At 28.7% G+C, this 24,511-nt stretch overlaps 1 protein-coding gene across 1 annotated transcript; it reads left to right on the top strand.

Moving 5' to 3' along the window:
- The first annotated feature begins 859 nt into the window (after positions 1 to 859).
- LOC132924689 (retinoic acid receptor RXR-alpha-B-like) lies at positions 860 to 24,133 on the top strand. The gene is made up of 8 exons (XM_060989123.1): positions 860 to 1,430; positions 16,336 to 16,462; positions 19,667 to 19,819; positions 19,882 to 20,047; positions 21,045 to 21,197; positions 21,264 to 21,396; positions 21,461 to 21,685; positions 21,768 to 24,133. The coding sequence occupies exons 1-8, from the start codon at positions 1,355 to 1,357 to the stop codon at positions 22,031 to 22,033; spliced, it is 1,299 nt and encodes a 432-aa protein (XP_060845106.1). The 5' UTR covers positions 860 to 1,354; the 3' UTR covers positions 22,034 to 24,133.
- Positions 24,134 to 24,511: the final 378 nt, after the last annotated feature.

The following is a 24,511-nucleotide window of genomic DNA, read 5'->3' as shown; positions in this document are numbered from 1 at the left end:
GATAAAAAAGTATATATGAAATCGGAAGATAACATGTGATCACGACAACTACGAGTCTGTACCTATAATAATTATTGTGTTTTGCCTCCCCATGATTTTCTCTGGGACCTAGGTAACGATAAATGAAACTCAAATATTATTTAATAATCATTGCCAGCTTAATTTTAAAACGACTAAAATGGCTTTGGTCGAAACGGTTTCCGCCCGAAAGTTTACCTATTCAGTTACACGAACGGTTAATTTTTAGTACCATTAATTTTTTACACATTATAACTCATCATTTACTGTTGTTTATGGTGGAATACAGCGAATAATTAATTTTTTGAAAATATTTTTAATTACAATGTATCTGATTTAGCCAGGATATCTCCTTATAGCATAATGTTCTGTCTTTAAACATGAATTACACCAAGTCGTTGTTGTAAAATGTTTACACATGGTAAATTCGGCGTAAATAAGATGTCGGAAAAAACATTCATATATTTTGTATTTTGGCGGAAATGAGCATATTATGTCGGTAACCGTCATCGTCTGAGCCTTATAGACTCTCTATAAGGGTTATGGGGTCGTTGAGAGGGGATAAAGGTGATTAAGAGGTGATCGTAGGGTCGGGTGACGATGTATGGCGTAACAGATATAGCCGTTACGAACTTATGAATGTTTTATAAAGACAACATTGTAGCAGCGCCGGTAAACGACAACGTGTATATTAATAAATAATAATAATAATCTAGTAGCAGTGTATTGCAGTCTCGCGTCGGTTTGCCGTGGGGCGGCGAATGGTGGGGCGCTGCGGCGGCGGCGGCGGCGAGGTTTCGTCTCCGGCCGCCGACCGAGCAGCGTGCTTATTTGGTTGCCGTCCGTTGCGGCGCGTACCTACTCGCCGCCGTGCTGTCGCTGTCGCGCCGTCGCCACCACATATCGCCGCCGCTGATGCTCCGGCGTGTGTGCCACTCGCGCCAAAACTGTGTCACTGGGTGGGCAGAGGTACATCGCCGTAATATAGTTATATCGGCGTGCGTCGGCCGGCTCGCGGGATCAGTGGGTCGTCCGCGGCGGTCCGGAGAACAGGCGCTCTTGCAGCACAGCACCAACACTATATATAATATTATAACGTCACGATAATAATATATAATTGTTTTATCGCAGCGTTTTGCGATTTTGTCGGCCGCGCGCGTACCTACCTACGACCGTTGTTGTCGTCATTGTTTTTGTCGCCCGTTCAAATACTATTTCACGTTTTTTATTATTATTGTCGCGTCGTCGTCCGTCGGGTCGCGAGCGCGTGCCGTCTCCGTCGTCCGCCGTGCAACAGCACCCGCACAACGCCGGCCGGGCCGAGCGCTCGAACATCATGTTCAAGAAGGAAAAACCCATGATGTCTGTGTCGGCCATCATACAGAGCAGGGCCGCGCACCACTGGGGCAGAGGTAAAAAACGCGACGACTCTCGTTATACGCGAATGTTGTAGTATTATAATTAGTATATTATATCTTATATTATAAAATATGATTATATATAGGTACCTACATGTATGTATTATGTCTGGAAATTTGTTCGTTTAATATCCGGTGTGAATTTCCCGTTAAAAAGAACATATACCGGTACCTATAAAATAAAGAAATTCGTTTGTGACACCGGTTCAAAAAGCTTGTGTAATACAGGTGTAAATGTGTAACGTCCCCTCTTTTTTTTTATGTATTCCTTCCCCTATTTCATATAATTATTTCATACGGTATATCATGCGACGATGACATTGACTACGTTGTATACAAATTAAATATTATTTGACGTTTTTTAGGACATGTCAAACAATAATTTCTCGATATACCGGTATATATAATTCAAGATTCTGCGGGTGTTATTGTCTGTGTGTATACCGGATTAAACGACCGAATTTCTAGAATATGTTTGTACAGTTATTTGTTATATAACGGTCGCACGGAGCCGATTCCCTTCTCGGCTCAAAACGGGGGAAAAATAAGGTCTACTTATTTATTTACTACGTGTGTAAGGCAAGACGAGAATAATATTCTGCTGTTCGACGAGTTTCGTTAAAATATTACCAAAGGATTTAACCAAATTTGTCTGAATGCGATCATTCTTCGTCTCTTCGATTTCCGTTATGCTCACAAAAGTTATTGTTTTATTCGATAATATTATACAATAATGTAGAACGTGATTTTTATCAAACAATTCGAGGTGGTTTTTTCCAACGTTCCATTCGCTGTTTGTAGTCGCGGAAATCTTTAAATCATAATTTTCCGTGAACTACCCAGATTATATATTATATCGTTTGTCCGAGAGTGATATGTTAAGTGTGTTGGTGGTTTGCATTTTAAAATTATTAACTTTCAAGTGATATATAGCAAAATTGTTGTAGGTAATGTCGTTGGTCGTCCAGGGTTTTCTGTCGTTTTGATTATTGTAAGATGAATTATTATTTTGGTGAAAAACAGCTTAATTCGGAAACCAAATTGTCTATCAATAAAATAGGGTAACTATATACTTAGTCAACAGTTTTTAGTTTTTGGTTTCAAATTTACAATCATCTAATAATAATTTTTTATTTTTTTCGTAAGCATATTATTTTATAAAATATAAGTATGCATGAATGTATGGTGTGTTGAGTATAAAAATTATCTTAATTTAATTAAAATTATTTTTCTACGCTGCATCATAAACTTTCTATGTTATTGAAACTATTACTTTAATAATTCTTATTTTGTAACGATAATATAAGTTTATACACGTCTTGTACTTGTATTAACTGAAATCGATACCTACAATATAGGCATATAGTACAATACAAATACAATAACAATAATAATGTATTTATAAGGTAGTTGTCAGAGTTCTTTTCATCACCATGCATAATACACAATACGTATTTTTGTTCACTTGGGTCATCTATATCGTACTACTCGCGTATACGAATTTTATATTGCCGAGTGTTATATATAACTATAGTTAATGTAATTCAATGTATATTTTATTCATCATAAAATGTACGTATCGCTGAATAAATCAGTCGTGATAAAAAGAAACGGAATAATCAATGTTACGAAACCGTTTCGTTAGTTTTAACCACTTTGCTGCACGGCTGCATACATTTAGATGAAATTATATATTGTTTATAATATGAATTTGATTTGATATTCATTTGATGTAGGATAAATACGCGTCAACTCTGCGGTATTGGAATTAATGTCATAAAAAAAAAATCTCCGATCACGTTTTATAATATAAGCTTTTTTTAAATCGTATCGCGATCGTATTTATATTATTAATAACCATTGCTGCTGTCGTGTTATATATAGTCTAAAACCACAAAATATGGTAATCCACGGATGGGAAATCTCGAGTCGATCCGCCGCGCGTGTCAAACGCAGCTCTCGATTTGGACGTTTTTATTTTTTATCCACATTAGAGTTTGATTAACTACGCGTCCGTCTCAAAATCGTAGGTGGTAATAACACAATATTACATACACCAGTGTACGTGTAACCACATCCGTCGTATAGGCACCTTGTATTTCTCGAGGTTGTCGGAAAAAAAAATTAATAGCAAAATCGATCAGCGCGCGTCCACGTCGAGATTATGTTTCGCTGCCATTATATGGGTTTGAGCCGCGTTGTCGTTTATTTATACACCTAAATACAATATTTTAATAGGTATAATAATAACGACAAACGCGCTCGCTCGCGTTCTACATACACCATCGATCCTTATAGAACTATTCGTATTATAAATTTATATTATTATTCACATTGCACAATATAATAATGTGGTCGTAATAAGTAATGATGTAGGCATACACCATCTCCATCGTCCGCGGTTGTCACATTATCATCGCGATTCCCCCGTGTACCTACGTGACGTATGTCGTACGTTGCGCGTACCTACCCATAATAATAATCATAATAATAATAATAATAATAATCATAATAGTTATGTATCGTGACAATAATAATAATAATATCCGTCGGGGGGAGGGGGGGCGTTGTGGTCGTCTTCGGTGTGTGGCGGCGCGGGAAAGGAGTGAAAAATGATTGACGACAACGACGATACGGTCGTTAGCGGTGGCGGGCGGGCGCGTTGCCACCTTCAAGGTCGCCGCCGCCGCCGTGCGCCCGTCCTCTCCGCTCCGCTGACCTACCGGGAGCTTCCTATTTCGCACCTCAAGGTCGTCATATCTCTCGCGCGGGACACGTACGTGTTTGCGCGCGCGTGCAGGCTGGAAAACTCGCGGCGGTAGGCCCGGCACCCGACTCCTCCGGCGCGGCGCGATGACGACACGACGGTACAGCCGCGCTCATCCGTACTCGAGTACACATCACCGCTATGTCGTAATACGCTCGCGCGATCGCCCCGCCCTTGTTCGCAGATAACACAACAAATCGTTGTAAAATTATTGTATATGTTATTAATGTTGATATTGTTATAAACCATCACGTTTCGCAACACGAAACACCGACCTACGAGCGCGTGTCGGCGCATGTGCGCTCTGCCGACACGTGCAGCAGTTGTTGCGGCGGCCTTTGGGCTTTTGGACGACGGACCTGCATGTGAAATATATTGTTTCGAAACGATCGAACGCTGTGGCAAAAGTCGCGTCCCTGCGACCGCTGCTGCGAAAAGACCAGAGTTCGCGCAGTAACGACGATAATCGATAAACGATCGCGAATAAAATATTAATTAACGCGTCTGCACATCAGAAAGTTAAATTTCCGATATCGATTGAAGCGTTGCGTAACGACCTTTGTCGAATAATAAATGGCTTTTTTCGGCCCGATTGAAAGTGGATAACTTACTGTCCAATTATCAGATTAATATTGTATATACACGAACGTCTCCATGTGGGCACCCCGAGCGAAGTGAACTCTTTTGATAGTTGACATACTATGGACAATTTTAAAACCACAAACTAAAAATTCAGGGCTTTTATTTTCATTTGAATAGGTTTAAAAGTAAAAAATATATAAAGAAAATGAACAACTTGCCAAACAGTGTAAAATGATAACATATTAAGCGTTTTTTCAAGATCTACTTCCTTTGACTTTTTTATTTTGTTTCTACACATTATAATATATTTATTTATTTGTTTGAAATTCACAATAAAACCATATTACCATCTAAAACTATCTATTTAAATTTGTAACTATAATCATGTAAAATATATACATTTTTTTCTATTTTGTTGTTCCAAAATAGTACCTTTTCTACTGTTCACGATTTCAATTTTTTCTATGTGACTGTACAAGAGTGTCCTATAACCATCTAACTACTGCAGGTGGGTTACTCTCGTGTTTTGTTCTGTATATTTGAAACAGTTTGGTGAATCTATAGTCATCGCGCAGATTAACGCCAAAAGTCAAACAGTTTATTATAGTTTATGAATTAACCGAAATATTGACGTATAAGTAGTTTCGGTATTGCGTTAAAGATGACAAATAATACTTAATAGTAAACGTATAGGTACGTAGGTATTGGCTACTCATACTTTTTTATGGAAAGATAGTATTTCAGTGTATTTCTAACTCGTCTACGACTGAAATAGGTTACTTCTCACCGTACAATTGTGATGCTAGGTGTAGGTACACCAAGCCGTCAGTACAGCAACTTTCTGTATCTTGATAAATCGGAGATGTAGTGAATTAAATCCCACAAAATTTAATCCTTTTTGGCGACACAATACACGTGTTTCTGAAAACATTTTTGTGTCCACTCAAAATCGAAAAACCAAAGGGTTTCCTGTTATTGCCTTGTTGGTAACATTTTTCTATTTGTTTTAAACTACTGCAGATGTTATACATGACATAATTTATTCATTTATTCAGACATTTATATTCTTACCGTTCTCGGTGTCTATTGATTCCCCAAACATATAGAACATCACTAGAGTAACCTATCTATTATACCAGCAACTAGGTATAAAATTTGATATATTATATTAGACAAAAAATATCGATATGTGATATGATCTACTTTGGATAATATTTGTTCCGCCTGCCGGGATGCATTTACTGCTGTCCGTTGGACAGAAAAATTTCAATTGCTAATACTTCAACTGGCGTTAAAAATTAGACTTACTTCGTAAGTGTGATAAAAAATAATATTTTTACTGAAATATTGTAGAAAATACGTCATATACTTGTAGTGATTGATTAAAACAAACGAAATGGGTTTGGGCGAGTCCTTTTTTTAATCGAGTTTTTTCCCAACAGATTTGTCGTGTCAAAGGTATAACAATATGTGCACACATGATATATAATAGTATTTCGTCTGACTGTTTTTTGATGCACTTGATAAACGTAAATTTATTTTTAGTCGTCGTCGACTCGAGTCCATATTTATCTTACATTTTTACCGTATTATTTTGATATATATTATATATCGTCATCTCCTCCTCCTTGTTTTATGTGATTTTTCCGGTCGTTGCGTACCACACGTGTTGCGACGTCGACTCTTGTGAATATTTACGAGCTACTATAGTGGTTTTTTCGTTCACTGTTATTTCTTAATGTTTATTTATTCATTTTACGAGTAAGCAGCAGTAATTCAATCCTTGGCAAACACTTCAAATGTAATAGTTTACATTTTTTTTTCTTTTTCAATCTTTCACTACCGACTGGCTTCTAAAATATCATCGTTGAAATGACAATTTAATTGCCCAAAGTTTTTATTTTTTTATTTTTTAATATTTTATTTTTGATCGTGCAGATTGAATCATAAACGTTTAGGTAGTTTTATCATCATAAAATATAATTTTAGAAATATTTTAGATATGTATTTAATTTTTAAAAAATATAGTTAAAACACAAATTAATAAATAATATATAGTCTATTATTTGGAAATGTAATTATCTTGAGGATATAATGTATGGATACAATTACTATATAGTTCATTCTATGATAACATTTCGCAAATTTCATTTCCACCATTTATTTTTCACGATTAACTGGTACCTGTTGCCTCAATGTTTATTTATAAAAAAAATATATTTTTTTTTATGAAATATCAAGTTATTGTTCTATTATTGGCAAACTTATGTTTAATTTGATAAAAATAATACAATTACTAAATAATGAAATAAATTTGTATTATTACTAACCCCCAGGTTAGGTTAGGTAATACTGACTATATTGTATAACTATAGATTATTTATATAAATATAAAAATATTAGTTCTGAAAGTTGATCTATTAGGTTTGCTCAATTAGGTACCGACGCAGGTTTCATAGTTTTGCAATTTAAATTCAACTTTTTTTTATAGTTTTATGTATAATTCTTTTTTTCTGTTAAAGCAACTGTATTATATTTTATGAGGGTTTGATAATGTTTTTTAACCTCTACCACATTTACCACTAAGTGCACATATTATCTGCATGAGATTATTACAGGATCACATGTGTCATATAAAAAAAATAAAATCTTAAATATCATTTACAACTATAAATAATATATAAATACACTGTACACTTTTATATACCAAACTAGTAGCACTTATCATTATTGTCTCACTCCTATACCAAAGATATAATTTATAGTATATATTACCTTATTACCTATGTAATTAACAATGGTGTAGGTACATTTAACAAATAAAATTCACTATTGCGATAGTCAACAACTTATTCTGATTAGTACTACCCCATTAACGCACAATATTGTCATGTAGAATAGTGTACCTACATTAAATTAAACTTGTATGTAACATACTAACATGTTACCATTTTGTTACTTATGTATCAAATATACGGGACGTGATACAATATGACAACCGGCTTAATGCTGCCAATATATGCTACCAATTGGTATCCTCTAGTGTAGTAGTCTATATTAAGTATATTTAACTGCTACTCTGCTTCGAGTTTTGTTGTTTGTAGACTTATTTTCACTTAATATCATCATAATAGACATCTAGATGATCACATGGTTAGTTACTATTAGTAATTATAATTACTATAGGTAAATGAATAATATGCCCCAGAATATGCCCTTTGCTGCTCTTCGTAGTTCATATGCTTCGTCGATGGAAAATTGGTGCGTTCATCTCCCATCAATATAAATATGTATAATAATTATATATATATATATATGTATGTATATGCGTTAATTGTCTTATTTTCACATATAGTTGAAATAATCATTATTATTAGAAAATATTACTACTGATTTGCTTAGAATTCTCGGTTGATTCATGATTGTATTGCATTAGTTCGTAAAATGCAAAAATGTGGTTAACTCGTATTATTTACTTTTTATTATTGTTTAAAAATACTCACTTTATAGTTCTCTGAATAATGTCTAAAAAAACTCTAGTATATTGAAGTAAGAAATATTGTATTAAACAACTATGGATATAGCTAAGATTTAATTTTTATATTACAACATATTATATAGAGTTAGTCTTGAATAATCAAAATAATTTAAGGGATGGGTTGCTTAACCGTTAAATAACTGAATTTTATATTAATGTACTTGTGTACAATCGAAATTCTTTAAAATATGAAATAATATTAATAAATATTTCGTGGAAAATATAGGAGTAGATATATTATAAGAGAAACAGTTTAAAAAGAAAATGTAAAGTTGTTGAAATCCTATACATAGATAGACTATGATGAACAACGAAAAGTATTAGTAAGAAAAAACAGTCTTGCAATCTACAGTATGGTTAGTATGATATTAAAATGTACATGCGCGTGTTAAAGTTATGATATTATGTAGACGCACATTAATGATCATTTAATACGCAATCAACCGGCCCGTACGAATGTTTTTTTCATATTGCCTATATTAAACTCCTTAAAAGGACGACATACCTGCATTTGTTGTCTCCATCTTTCTATTGCATATTGCAGAACATAATATAGTAAAGTATACGTTAATAAGAATTAATTTTCTGTTATTTTTAATTTTTAAGTGAATTGCCCTATTTTTCAGATTTAAATTAAATGTAAGAATATTATCAAGGCCTTACATTCGATTTTTAGTACTATAATTTTGAAGCAATTTATAAACATCTTCAATTTGATAATAGATCAATTTACTCAATATTAAAAATAACAAAGTGGAATGAGTTGTTCTTGACGTAAATTTTGCTATATATGTATACAATAGGTTCAAGATGCAAAAGATGCATGCTAGGTACATCTTATTTGTTTTCAGACATCAATTTCAGTATATCAGTGTAATTTTTTTCAGTTTTATTACATAAAATATTAATAATGATTAAATAATACGGTATCGATAGTGTGGATAAAATATTGTACGTATAATACAACTCAGAAGTCCTAGTTGATTATTATAGTTATATTAATATATTATACCTATAACGTTTATCATACATATTTTCATTTGTATTTATAATTTACATATTTAAATCTCTGTTTTCATTCCTACTCATACTGTCATACTGTTGTGATACTGATTATGAGTATATCTTGTTTGAAAAATTCTAAAACCTAAAATTAATTAATTTTATTACATGAATTAATATTATTTGTGTATTGTAATCTGTAGTAGCTGGGATATTTAAACAATTTATATTTTTAAATAAGGTGACATTGGATTGGCGGATTTCAGTATAAATTATAATTTAGCTTGTCAATTAACTCCATATAGAGTCCAAAACTTATTTTTTGCTTATTATCGTAACTAAAAATCAGATCATTTAAATTTAACTTTTCGAATATTTTGTGAGGCCTTTGAATTAAAAATATTTGTTTTATTATTTATAACTTTATAAGTGATATTTTCTCGTGAATTCCTCTTTTCATTTTTTTAGTTTACTTAACAGTAGAAAACAATGGAAATTTGGCGTAAAAATGTCGACGTTACAACAGTAAAATTATTATCTGATATTAAAATCAATTGCATCATTCGGTTAAAATACAATATAAATCGTTATGTATAATATTTGTATTGTGTTGAATCATTATAAAAAATCATAATATTATTTGTGTTTTATTTATACTATTATGAATGTAGGTACAACATAAACTTACCAAGGGATATTTTCAAATTTTCTAGGATTGCTGTTTAGATTACATAAAAATTGACTTTTTTTATCACTTTCTTAGAACTAAATGTTATTTGTATCGCCATAATTAAGTTGACCATCTCTGGTGTATACAATACGCATGATACATATAGTATTGAGTTTTAACTTACCAACGTTTATTTTTATTGTTGTCTCGTACGTATATATACTTATAAGTTAGGTACTTGTATAATACCCACGTTTTTGTTTCAATAACGATTTATTTTTAATTAAAAACGACCGATTTTGCTGTCGTAGTGTCGTACACATCATCGTGTTCATAATATACATTATATACTTAATAAGACGTATTACCTATACTGCATGTCTAGAATTGGTAAATCAAAAATGGAATGCATTAAAGCAGATATATCTGAAGCGGAAATGTGGTTTTGACCCTGAATGCTCTGTGTAACCCAATCCTAATACCTACGTCGTATAATAATATTACGTCTATTTAGCAATCCACAGTGTGTATATACGTTATACCATATACCGCGACTGCCCGATGACCCAATATGTATGTGCGTCAACTTCTGTCGTGGACGTGTAAGGCGGGGAAGAGATATATCCATACCGTTTTCTTTAATTTATTATTTATTTATTTAATATACCTATATGGTTACATAGTATAATATATACAATAATATTATAGAACAACATATAACAATATATTCGTATCGTTTTGATTTAGATACTTGTCGGTTAATTAGTATTGTAGGTATTCGAATTCGAAATGCGACATGTAGTCCAATATCGTCGCGCGAGCACTGACCTTGTACAAATTCGATAAAACGAACGCTCGACGTGCGTTTTTGTAATGCGCGCGCGCGTACATACTTATAACTGCATTGAAATCTCCCACCCGACTCCGTCCGGGTGCTGCAGTTCGCTGCATTTCGTAAATAATTAACTTATACTTACACGTAACACACGTGTACATACGAGAGCGAGTATATATTATAGTCGCGTGTAAAATAAATATATATATATAAAGCTCTCGTCCGCTCGTTCCATTATTAGACGTTGTCAAAATGTCAAGGCCGTTCCTCGTTGCAATTGATTTGATTGGGTTACCCCCATACGTGAAAATTTCATTTGGATGTGCCTACGTGTGTTTTTTCCCATACGTTATTGTGTGGAATTCCACCGCCAATGGTTCGTAAACCACGGACCCACGGTGCATATAGGTACACTAAACGTTTATAAAGTATAATATATACATGCAGTAAACGGTGTAAGTACCGCGTGTGTATATTGCGTATCTTGTTCCATCACATCATAATTATATTAACTTGAAATATAATTATTAATATGGGGTGATCCATTTAACGCGAGACATTTGTTGTTTCCGAAAAACACTTGACGCTTTTCAAAGGATTTTTATTTTTTAGTTGTTTACCCTTATAATATGATCGACAACAAATACATTTTTAAAAGCATATTTATTTATTTATTTAAGCATACAATACTGGCGTGAGCCCGATTTAAATTTAATATTAATACTATTAAAATTACAAGTGTGATATTATATAACAGTGAAATATAATCGTTAAAAGTACGTAGGTTTGTGAGATAGAAAAGGAGGGGCCAGAATTGGCAATAAACATACAGCGCCAAAGTGGTTCATTTATTAAGTTTAAACCCTAGTTAGTGGAGGAGGTAGGTAAATTAAAAGCGGTATGTTGACGAGACGAATAATTATAGCTTGTAAGAATCTTAGTTTATATGAGTATATGAGTGGAGAAGTGGATCAATATTTTGCAAGGTTTCCTTGAATTACTCCACTCCGCTCATCTATTTTTTAAATACGTATAACTCATAACCGTCCAAAATTCAATTTTGATTACATTGATTTCTTGATATTCTAGTTTTCTTCAATTAATTATGAATTTCATTAAAACCATTAGCTTATAATCCAATGACATAATAATTATTTCAAATAAATTAAAAAAATTGCATTGAACTGATAAATAAATATTATTTAAAGTAAGTAAACGAAAGTATTTAGATTTATGATAAAATGTTTGAATATTTGAATATGAATTTAAATTAATATCTAACTTTGTTGATGTAATGAAATAATTAATACTTTAAAAATTATAAAATATAGTTTAATTCTAATTTTTGGGGGTCATATTAATATAACAGATATCATTAAAGATACAAATTGTTCGTTTATGTAATATTATCACAATACAAGTATATACTTGAATTTTTAACAACTAGACTGTTTAATTTTCTAACTGAATAATAATAATGGATTTTTTATGCTATTAATAGTATTGATTTTATAAACTGTATATTAAGACTACTAACAGTATACTCTCAAAAATATTTTGCTTTGGAATGAGGAATAAAAAAATACAATTGTCTTTAAATAAAGTGAAAAATACTATAATTTCTTTTATAAAAGGTTATTTTTTAACGACTTAAAATGATGCAAGAAAAAATATTTTCAAAAATGTTTATAGTTTTTAAAGTAATGAGTGTTTTACGTTTGATAGATCACCTGGTAAATTTGCAGGAGGGACAAGGGTACCATATAAGTGTAATTTCATTAAATATTTTCTAGTACAAATGGACCGCAGTATATAATTTACTATATGATATTATGATATTCTCTACTAAATATCTTTAGTATAGGTAGTATTAAATAATACTTGAGACCCCTTCTGCATCTGCTGACTAGACGACTGTTAAATCATAGGTCGAAACGTTGTTGAATATATGTAGTTATGATATTATGATATGTTATATTGCAATTAAATTATATTATATTATAATTATAATATGCGCGTATTTTATACGGAACGAATATAATAAAAACAAAATAATAATATATTTTACACACGCGTTTATTATCTGTCTTTCTTACCCTCACACATAAGTTACATAATATACTAACGTAATATGTTACAATATATATGCGTGTAAATTTACTTTGTGATAAATTTTAAATTTAAAAACGATAGAGTTTTAAAGTATCTATATTCTATACTTATAGCTCATCACTTAAAAATTAAAATACAAAAAAAATCGATGAAATTATGGATAATGTGATCGTCTAATAACTGGTACCTAAATTGAAAATCTATAGAGGTAGAGTACGTCAGTACGAGTGTATGTTATGTGTGTGCGTAAAATAGTGATAGCTAAAGCGCGGATTTGAATGCATTTGTATATTTATTCTGGTTGATCCTATGATATACTGAATGAGCACAACATTTGAATTTATAGGTACTTGTAGGTATAAACGGTTTTCCCAAATATGACCTTCGATCAATAATCGGGAAAATAAAATAAGTATAACAAGATAAAATTTAAAATTAACTTTTTTTACTATAATAATTTTTTATGCATATTTTTATTTTTCGTGCATATTTTAAAATTTTAGTGCATTTATTTATGTATATTTAAGATTTTTTAGTGCATATAAATTTGCGTCTTTAAAGTGTAAACCTGCTATAACCTGGCTTTATTCTTAATGTCCTCTATTATTTTATCCCTTCCTTTTGATTCTGATAAGCGAAGTAATGTGTATTGTATAGTTTAATCATGTTATTTTTTATGTTTGTCATATTTTGGAACAGTAAAAAAGCTTTAATCTTCATTTTTAAAGGTGGTTTCTTGTTGCAAATTAGGTCTAATAGCAAATAGGTGCTTTGTAGTAAAAATAACTTCAATGCTTTTTAGAAAGATCGAAATAAACATCTATAGAACGAGATCAGTGACTCACCGTTTCCGCATCATTTTTCATATGGAATAATTTATCATTGAATTACAATTTATCCCATCCGTTACAGTGATCTACTCAATGACAACGACAAGGTACACTCAAAATATAATATGTTGAAGTGTTCCCTGATCTTAAATAACTTTTTTATATATATATATGTTTTTAGAATAAGTAGTTTTTTTACAGATTTTGATAAAAATATAAATTAATGTAAAATTTTGCAATTTTTTAATTTATCCGATTCTTATGTGTGAATGTACAACCTAATTAAAGAGTAGCTGGTACTCGTATTTAATTGTATCAATGTAGGTACTGCCGGTACTGGGTATATTATATTATATTATATTATATATATTACCTACCTTTAATATTCTCGACTCTGTTCTTCGTAAACAATTAGTGTAATCCGATAGTTGCGTATAAAACATTATCGCAGACGTCTTATTATTAATGATGATGATAGGTAATCATTTTAAACTTATCAAATTCTTAACTTTGAACACTGTGTTAATTAACACTATATTTTTAGTGTACCTATTTCATTGCCTAAAACACTATATGCTTTTCTGTTAGGTTGTATATATATTGGCTGTCGAGTTATTGTTTGTGAATATACAACACAGAAAATATATGTTATTATTATGCGATAATATAAATTAAAATTTGTTTTTATTCATTTTTCTTTCAATGTATTTTTTTATTGTTAACTATATATAACAAATCAAGGGCATATAAGTCAACGGTTGAAAAGAGGATACCTATTATGCAGTGAATAAAAGTATTCAAGGTCGTATCATAATGCTACTTACCTGTGTTTTTTTTTTACATTAAATTTGTAGAGGTGAAGGTCGAGGAGAGTTTTCGCTCTTATAGTATATGATATACTCGGGGAAAACAGAGCGACATAAATGTGACATAATAATATTGACCATATCGATTGCCCTAAGCGCATTTGGCGCAAGGCTAAAAATAGACTGCAAAGTTAAAATAATTTACCTATATTGTACCTATTAAAGTATCTACCTACCTAGTCATTATTGCTAATGTTTCTATGATTGCCAGGTATACAAACTTGATATCCATCATACAGATACTGCGTATGTAATACGTGTTGTGTTGATTAATACCACAAATAATTAATGTATTATTATTATTATCAATTTGCATTTATAAATACCGCAACCAAAAAATACAGTTGATATATAATATTATGCATAATTTCGACGGAATAAAAATAGTGGTTAATGTGTTAATAGAATATTTTTTATTACCTGCAATTAATGTGCACATTTGCAATATATATGATGACGTATAGGTTACATATATTCTTTATTAGTTGGTATATTTTTAATTTATAATATTAATTTACGTTTATGTAATAACAAAACACTACGTTTTTTAGTTCTTCCCGAGGTTACCATATATTTTAGTGTGTACATTTTATCATATATGGATATTTCAATTTACACGTAGTCAATACTATAATAAGCATTATGTACACTATATATTATAATATATCGATATGTACAATGTTACTCTATAGCTCCACGATTTCACAGTAACGCAGTATAGAATATAATATATATATATATATATATGTTACATAATATGTACGAGTATAATGTATAAAATATTATATTGTACTGGTAGACATATATACAGCATTATATTGTTGCTATTTTCGAGAAACATCACTCATAGCTGTGGTATTTATTGTAACGTGTCGTGTGTACGTGAAAAGATCTTCGTGTATATATGCATGAAAAAAAAAATCGTACGCCGATTATCTTTATCACTCGTAAAGTCATAGTCGTATATACGGCAATTTTCCAAGAAAACATTTAAATGAGATAAATATAACAATGCATAATATTTGATTTTAATATATCGAATAATATTATGTCTTGATTGACTAGTTTAATTTTTTGTCATAATAATTCGTAAATTAATAATATACTGTCGTGCGGATAGTTGCAGTAATCCATGCAATCTACGTCATCCGTTATGTATCTTCGATGAGAGTCGTCGTTTATTAGACTATTTACTATTTAGACTCATAATTTTATTGGCTCATTCACCTATAGTACTCAAACAAACTGATCCAAATGTAAGCATATACTAATACTCAGGAAAAAATCGTTTATTAAACTCACTTCACTGGTTAAGGCCTTAGAGGCATATTTTTACATTTTTAACTATTTTTCCCGACTTTATTGCATTTATATTTTGAGTTTTGACATTGAATACTATTTTCTCGATTGATCATGTCTAAAAGTTTTAACGTTTCTGAAAATATTTGTTCTCTGACATCATACACATTACAGTACATACATATGAAATACATAGATAAATAAATACATTTAATAATCCAGTAACTCGTAGGTAGGATTTTGATCGAATTTGTGTACAATGGTTTTGCATACACGGGGATCACTTGTGCACATATAATTGTAATATACTAGAGTATAGAATATTATAATATCATTTAAGTTGTATTTCTTATATATTTTATAGTTAATAATTAATATTTTATTTATGTTGTTTACAGGTTTAAGATTGGACAATAATCTGTCACTGAGTTCAATGGGTCCTCAGTCTCCTTTAGACCTCAAACCCGATACGGCCACTCTGATGGTTAATTTCAGCCCCCCTGGAGATCCTCTAAGCCCTGCAGGGTAAGCATCATAGTCGAGTAAAATATAAATTAATTATATAATTAAACGCCCGCGCAATAGGTAAATAGGTAAATATTGTGCTAGAAAATATTTATAACTCGCTACTCACATAAAAAGGGAATAATAACCAATTTATACTTATCTTTTTATAAAATGCTGGAAAACAAAAAATATATTACGCAGTATTATATAATTATTTATATTTTTCAAAACTTAATATTATTATGCCTGTAATTTATTTTGTTTATCTGTGGATAAGAGGTTGACACTGGACATGTGGTATAATATATTTTAATTACAAATATTAAAAACAGAATAAACCAAATTATATAGGTTGCATGTCGCTTTATTATTTCTATTAATTATTAATAATAATTATGATAGTTATTAGTTATTAAATTATTAATAATTGTACAACTATTTTTACTATAGGCTCATGTTGAACTCTCAACCTGATTTAATCTGACAAAATTAATTCCAAAAAGAATGTACTTGTTACAAAATATTTTTTATTTCATTATACCTACGTTTCATAATAGGAAATATTCTTAGTTCTTACCATATTGTATTATGCATCTATGTATATGTACAAAATAAAATCGTATGTATATATAGATTCTACGGGTTTTGTCTCACTCGAATATTTTTTTATTCTTATGCAGTATAAGCACAATATAGGCTTTTATATGAAATGTTTTTTTCCATAAAAATCCGGATTCTTGTGTTATTTATCTATACTGATACCCCATACATGAATAATATTTACATATATGTATACCTATATTATATATGTGTTTATGTGTATACCTATCTAATCATAAAACCGGTCGATAAAAAACTGATAATCATTCATTCCGATATTATATTCTCATTATCAAACTGTTTAATTGAATTCGTCTGATTCGATGTATACGACGGTATTTTAAAATGTATAATGTATACAGCGATGTAGGTACACGTATACATTTACATTTAATTAAATAGGTAGTATCTTATTTTTTCGTGGAAATCCAACTTACCATAGCATAGGTAATATATAATGAATTCCTCTATATATTATTATAATGTAAATATTGAATACTATAATATTATCTAATATTCCACCGAACTCACTCGATGTACATATTATTAACATTATCAATAATGCGCCGTCGACGTGTAACAAACATAAATGACCTAATATTATAAATTTATAACCAATATAAATCGTCATTGTTGTGTTTATACGATTTTTTTTTCACTAACAAGTATTCATCAATTATTTCGTTCTATTACATTTCGCAATGCTCTCGTCGTGTGCACGTCTCAGTTGTAAATTAATTTTAGCATAGTAGGTACATATTTCAGTGTACGTAGTGTATATCACAGTAAACCAAAGACAAACATTTATTTTGGCTGACAAAATATTTTGTGCTTGTTTATCATAATAGTATTATTTGCACTGTGCAATGAACATAATATTTTAATAGTGTGTGTTCAGTCTTCGGCTTTGTTATATACTCGATGTTCGGTTCAAATAGTGTCTTTTAACGATTATTGTTATTTTTATGTTAAATTGTTATTTTTCGAAGACGTTAAAAATGTATTCCAATTCGTACACCATGTATTCAAGTGACAGGTAAATTTTAATGATGGATTGAGTTAACGCATTGTTTGAAACTTGAACATTGAACGAACTTATATGAAACTATGTATTGTTTTGATATTTGTTTATCGTTTTTATTCAAATACGTTTTTTTTTACAAATCATCCATAGGTATTTCTATCAGCATAAGTAAGGTTTAAAAGTTACAGAGATTATGTAATATGAAAAATCGATAAATAATTTAATTTAAATATATTCAGTTGTATACAGTATGGTTGAATAAAAACAGTATAATTGTAGAAAATTGTTCAAATTTTTTGTGGTGTTGTTAAGACATTCTAAGTGAAGCTTGAAATACCTTATAACATGCCATGTATGATGTTTTTTGCCTCTAAGTAAGATTTAAGTACTATAATAATAACATTTTAAAATAAGTACCATATGCGTTTTAACCTCAACTATTATATTTTTTTAATATAATGAACATTAGTGACTAGCTAAATGTTTTTAGTATAATTATTGTCTATTGTAGTACTTATTGTATTGTATTATTGTTAAAACCTATTAAGTACCTACTTTATTTTAATTTTATCACTCAAATTTTATTATTTTAAACCATAAACAAGTGATGAATTGTAGTATTTTTATTTTAACTGTGTTATAAAACAAAATATTAATTTTATTGGGTATATATATTAAAAAAATATATAAAAATTAAAAAGCTCTCATCAGTACTTTACAAATATTTACTGTTCCCCTTCTTTAACAATTTCATTGTGAATCATTAGTACTCATACCACTAAAGTACTTTAAAGTACTTCTATATAAGAGGGCTTAATGTGTAGTAAAGTATAATAATAATTATTAGTAGTAAATACTATATACAGTATACACTATACATACTAGTTGGTATAATGTGATTGATGATTGATCTTTATAAATATAAATGTTTACATGTTTAGAATTCAAATGTCTTTGCTGCTGCAGGAGTCTACTATAATTTAATATTTTTGTACATACATTCACATTACAACCGTGACTTCTTGAATTGTAAATAAAATGCTCAAAATTATTTACTTTTGGATAGGAGTTAAAAATGTTTGGTTGATCTATTTTATTTAAAAAGTGTAATTATATGTTCATAATTCATTAACATTCTTATCGTAGTTTTTATTTTTATTTATTCTTCAAGAATAAAATTAGATTATATTTATATATATATATATAATATGTATAATTGATTTTATGTAAAATATTAAAATGTTTAACATAATATAAACTTTAGTTTTTGCCAGACATATTGTTCATATAGGAAACATATATTATTGAATAATACATTTATAATGAGTTATAATATTTTATGTGCATAAATGTATTTATTATTCAATCATTAATTTACATTGTAATATAAAATTATTATACCATCCCAAAAAGTTCCAGAGAGTAATATATTGTATATATTAGAATTAAAAATATTTAGATATAATTTTAATGTTACATTGTTTATAAACTTTAGTAGTTCCTTATCAATAATTAAAAAAAATTATGATATTTAATAATGAAAATGTAATAGACTAGGTTTGTAATGAATTTAAATTACATTTTTCTGGTTTATATAGATTATACAGCGTTGATCGGAGCAGTATGATGAATAATTCTTGCAACGTACAAGACTCTCCGAATTACCCGCCCAACCATCCACTTAGTGGTTCAAAACATCTATGCTCCATATGTGGAGACCGCGCTAGTGGAAAACATTACGGAGTCTACAGGTAACATTCTTGTTTATTTTTTTTTATCTAAAATGCTAATTAATATATTTACCTCCATATAGTTGCGAGGGCTGCAAAGGGTTCTTCAAACGCACCGTGAGGAAAAATTTGTCTTATGCGTGTCGTGAAGAAAACAAATGCATCATCGACAAGCGCCAACGAAATCGGTGCCAGTACTGCAGGTATCAAAAGTGTTTGACCATGGGCATGAAAAGAGAAGCCGTCCAGGTACGTTATTGTTATTATCCGACTTTATTTGCAAGCAGTTTGAGACAATTCTGTGCTTGTACTGTATATATGGCATATAAAACTAATAAAACATTAATGGTGTTTAGGTAGTAGATACATTATTTTTAGCCTCCAGATATCACCATGTTGACGCTTATTTAAAATGGGTGGGTGCTCTGAATTCTTGTGATATTTTTATAAAAATTAAATACGAGTAGGTAATAAACTAATTATAATGTTGTGAAAACTTTTAAGAAATGTTTAGGTATAAAATTGTTTAGCGGAAATTGTTTAATTTGATAAACATTTGACATTATTTTTTTGATTTGTACACCTTTATAGTTGAGAAATAATAAAACAAATATCAATTCATTTTTTATGTTAATGTCATTATATATTGATTATTAAAACAATCTAAATCTGACTCCCAGACATATTTTCCTTGACAAACAAAATTTATTTTAATTAAATTCATCATAAAATTGAAATTTGATATTACTTTAAAAACTATATTCAGATCTCAGAAACTAAATCGACATAAATTTTCACACAAAAATACAACCATATAAATTATAATCAGTTATTCAATTTCATAAAATGTTTAATGATTACGCTGCACATTTGAAATTTTTCACATAATCATGCATATCTTGTTCATAAAATAACAAGATTTTAAATGAAATCATACAAATGGGACTGTTTGGTGTTTATAAAATAATATTTATACAAAAAGATTAAAGAAATAAAATTAATTTTTGATAGTTTGACTTTTTAATTATATTAAATAAATTTCTCTTCAGATGTATTTATACATTATTAAGGAATAACCTTATTGCTTGTTGTATACTAATTTGATTTAAATATAAAGTTGTCTACTCTTATAATAATATGTAAGAATATTGGTTAAAACATAAATAATATTAAGTACAAAAAAGCGTATATTTTTGTCTATTATAATTGATAAGTAACGTCTATATGTTTCAATATTATATTCTAGGAAGAAAGGCAACGTACAAAAGATCGAGATCATAATAATATTGAAGTTGAACCCACAAGTAGTTCTAATACTGACATGCCAGTGGAACTCATTTTAAGGGCTGAAAATAAAGCCGATGCTATAAAGACTGAACAGCAGTACATAGAGCAACAAGTGAGGATTTATTTATTATTCTCTCTACTGTAAATAAGTGTAGCTAACAAAACATTTTTTTTTCAGCATCCTCAACATACTGTTGGTGCAATTTGTCAAGCAACTGACAAACAATTAATACAACTCGTTGAGTGGGCCAAACATATACCGCATTTTAAAAATTTACCTCTTGGCGATCAAGTTTTATTATTGAGAGCTGGTTAGTGAATATACATTATACATGTTTCAATTTTTTTTATAGCATACAACATTTTTATTTGTAGGTTGGAATGAGTTGATGATTGCAGCATTTTCCCATAGATCGATCAGTGTAAAAGATGGTATAGTCTTAGCTACTGGACTTACTGTCGATAGAGATTCTGCTCATCAAGCTGGAGTTGAAGCTATATTTGATCGTGTACTTACTGAACTCGTTGCTAAAATGAGAGATATGGGTATGGACAGAACAGAACTTGGCTGTTTGCGTACTATTATTCTTTTTAATCCAGGTAATTTTCTAATAGTTAATTAAAAACATAAATTTATCATTTTTATTGCTAATACTAGTAATACTCCTTATTTTTATATTAGGTTCAAAAGGTTTACAGTCTGTTAATGAAGTAGAAGTACTACGTGATAAAGTTTATGTTGCCTTAGAAGAATATTGTCGCGCAACACATCCAGAAGAACCTGGACGATTTGCTAAACTACTTCTTCGGCTTCCTTCGTTGCGTTCAATTGGTTTAAAATGTCTGGAACATTTATTCTTCTATAAACTTATTGGGGATTCACCAATTGATACATTTTTAATGGAAGTTCTTGAATCATCATCACACGATGTTCAAGTAGCTACATGATTTCTAACAATTTTGCTAGATAATAATACCATTACTTATATTTTGTATAGTTATATCTAATGGTTATACGTTTAAATATTATTAATTAGATTAAAAAATGTATACAGAATTGTTTGTAGAGATTTTTTCATATTTATGAATTATTATTTTTCGTGGCAATTTTTTTAGATTGATCACTTGACCATTTTAGAAATGTATATGAATTAATGATTAAGAGCGTGTTTGGAAAACATTAATTTAAAATAAAATAATTATTATTTTATTCTTATCTTAAAATACTGTCATTTCTTAACCAATTTGAAATAGCTTAATAAATAAGATTTGTTTTTCTATAGATTAATATTCTTCTAATAGTTTAAAATTATAATTATGTTAGATTTTTATAATTCAACGATTGATAAAATGAACACAAAACTATTGTTTCCAAAACATATCACAATTTTTTTTTTTGTTTACTTGTCATTTTCATCTGTCTATGTAACTTTATCATCTCACATAATCTATTTCAATAATTAATAGTATATATATATACTATTCATTTAACGTACATTAATAGTACATAATTTGTTTCTTACATTTGGTTAAAGACCTAATATTTTATTTTACTGTGAAATAATTAATTTTTAACTATAACAGTAATTAATTTATAATATTAATGTCATGTTTAAAAAATAATTCTCCAAACTCGTAACTTTGTCATAATTTTATTAAATATTCATAAATGTATATATTATTAATTTTATTTTAATAAAATTTATTATTAATAATAATAATAATAATAATAATAATATTCAAGTAGGTTTATAGAACAACATAAAAATGGTTTTTAAAACCGTTATATGTTTTCTAACTCAATTTTCAGTATTATTCGAGTGTAATCAAGTTATACTTCAAAGTACTATTAGAAATTTAATTTAATTTATTTACTGTTTTATTGGAGATTTAAATACATAGTTTAAATATATTTTGTATTAATTTCAATTATATGTATAATTTGTTATTATATACATATTATTTATAAACAATTTTTAATCAGACTATTATAAATCAACCATGATAATTATTTTAAATAGTTTTGTTTCATAATATTATATAAAAAATGTTATATATATATATATATATTGCCGTTGCTTTAAAAATAATGATTTTACTACTTAAATAAATGTCAATCCTAATAAAATATAAATATATAAGTTATTAATGTTTTAACCAACTACTTACTGAAATATGTTTACTTAAATTATTATTGTTTATTTCTATTTTTATGATTTATTTTGTAAGAATATTAAACTATAAAAAAAATTTTTTTTTTAAACTACTGAAACTTATAAAATTGTTAAATACAAAAATTGATATGAAAATGAAAAATATTTTTCAAACCGTTTTTCCTATAATAAATATAATGAATATCTAATTTTTTATTTTTTTATTCTATAATGGCGTTTCTAAATTTAAAAATTGCATACACTGTATTGGTTTTTATTTACCAATTACTATTTATATTAAATGAATAATAATAACTGTTGCACTATTAACCAAAAAAGACCTATTAGTTATATATACATAAAAAAATTGAGTGATTGTTCCATGTGTAATTATTTTCAAAATTATACTACCTATCTTAATTTTATACCTCATTACATTTAGGAATTTTTTTTTAATTAAATGAAAAAGAATAATGGTGTTTTTTTATTATTATTATTATTATTATTATTCAATGTACATAATTTTATTTTTTTTTTTAACTTATTATATTTACTATTATTTTTAATAAAATACTTATCATTATAATATGGCATTGTAAGTTATTAATTATTAAGATGGTTACGGTATTATAATATGTATGAAAATTATGTTAGTTAATAGAGTTTTAGGTTCCTAGTATTTTTTATGTGACTCTTGTTTTTTATTATTTATTTTAATTTAATAATATGTTTTTTAAGAATATATTTTTTTATGTAAGTATTTTTAATTTAATCTCAAATTAGTGACATTCGTGAAAAAAAAATGTTAAATTTTTAAAATAAAGAGTTACACTGGCGAGTTAAAAAAATGTATATTAATTTCATAAATATATAAGAAAAAATATGTTCACATTTATCTAATGAGGGATTTTTTGATTGATGACAAGGAACCTATAATATAGCAACATACTATATTATCAATTTATTATTCTTTTTATGGGTTGTTATTATTTGTAAATAGCTATGTTTAATGAGTTCAGTTATTATTATATACTCTTAGTTTCAATACATTATCTTAAAACTATAAATCACATTTTTTTATGAATTCAAATGATTATCTTGATTCTTTAAAATATCAGTATACTTTATTGTATTATATTTAGTTACTAATAGAACATTATTACTTTATTATTAGCTTCAATTTAACAGTTTTATTCTGACGTGTCAACTCTGTATAGTAAATATAAAGATGTCGGTGTGTGATTTATGTAGGTACATTAAGTTTATATTAACT

Source organism: Rhopalosiphum padi, chromosome 3 (genome assembly GCF_020882245.1).
Source record: "Rhopalosiphum padi isolate XX-2018 chromosome 3, ASM2088224v1, whole genome shotgun sequence".
Taxonomy (NCBI): domain Eukaryota; kingdom Metazoa; phylum Arthropoda; class Insecta; order Hemiptera; family Aphididae; genus Rhopalosiphum; species Rhopalosiphum padi.
Note: the sequence above shows the minus strand (reverse complement) of the source record. Positions and strands in the feature narration are given on the sequence as shown.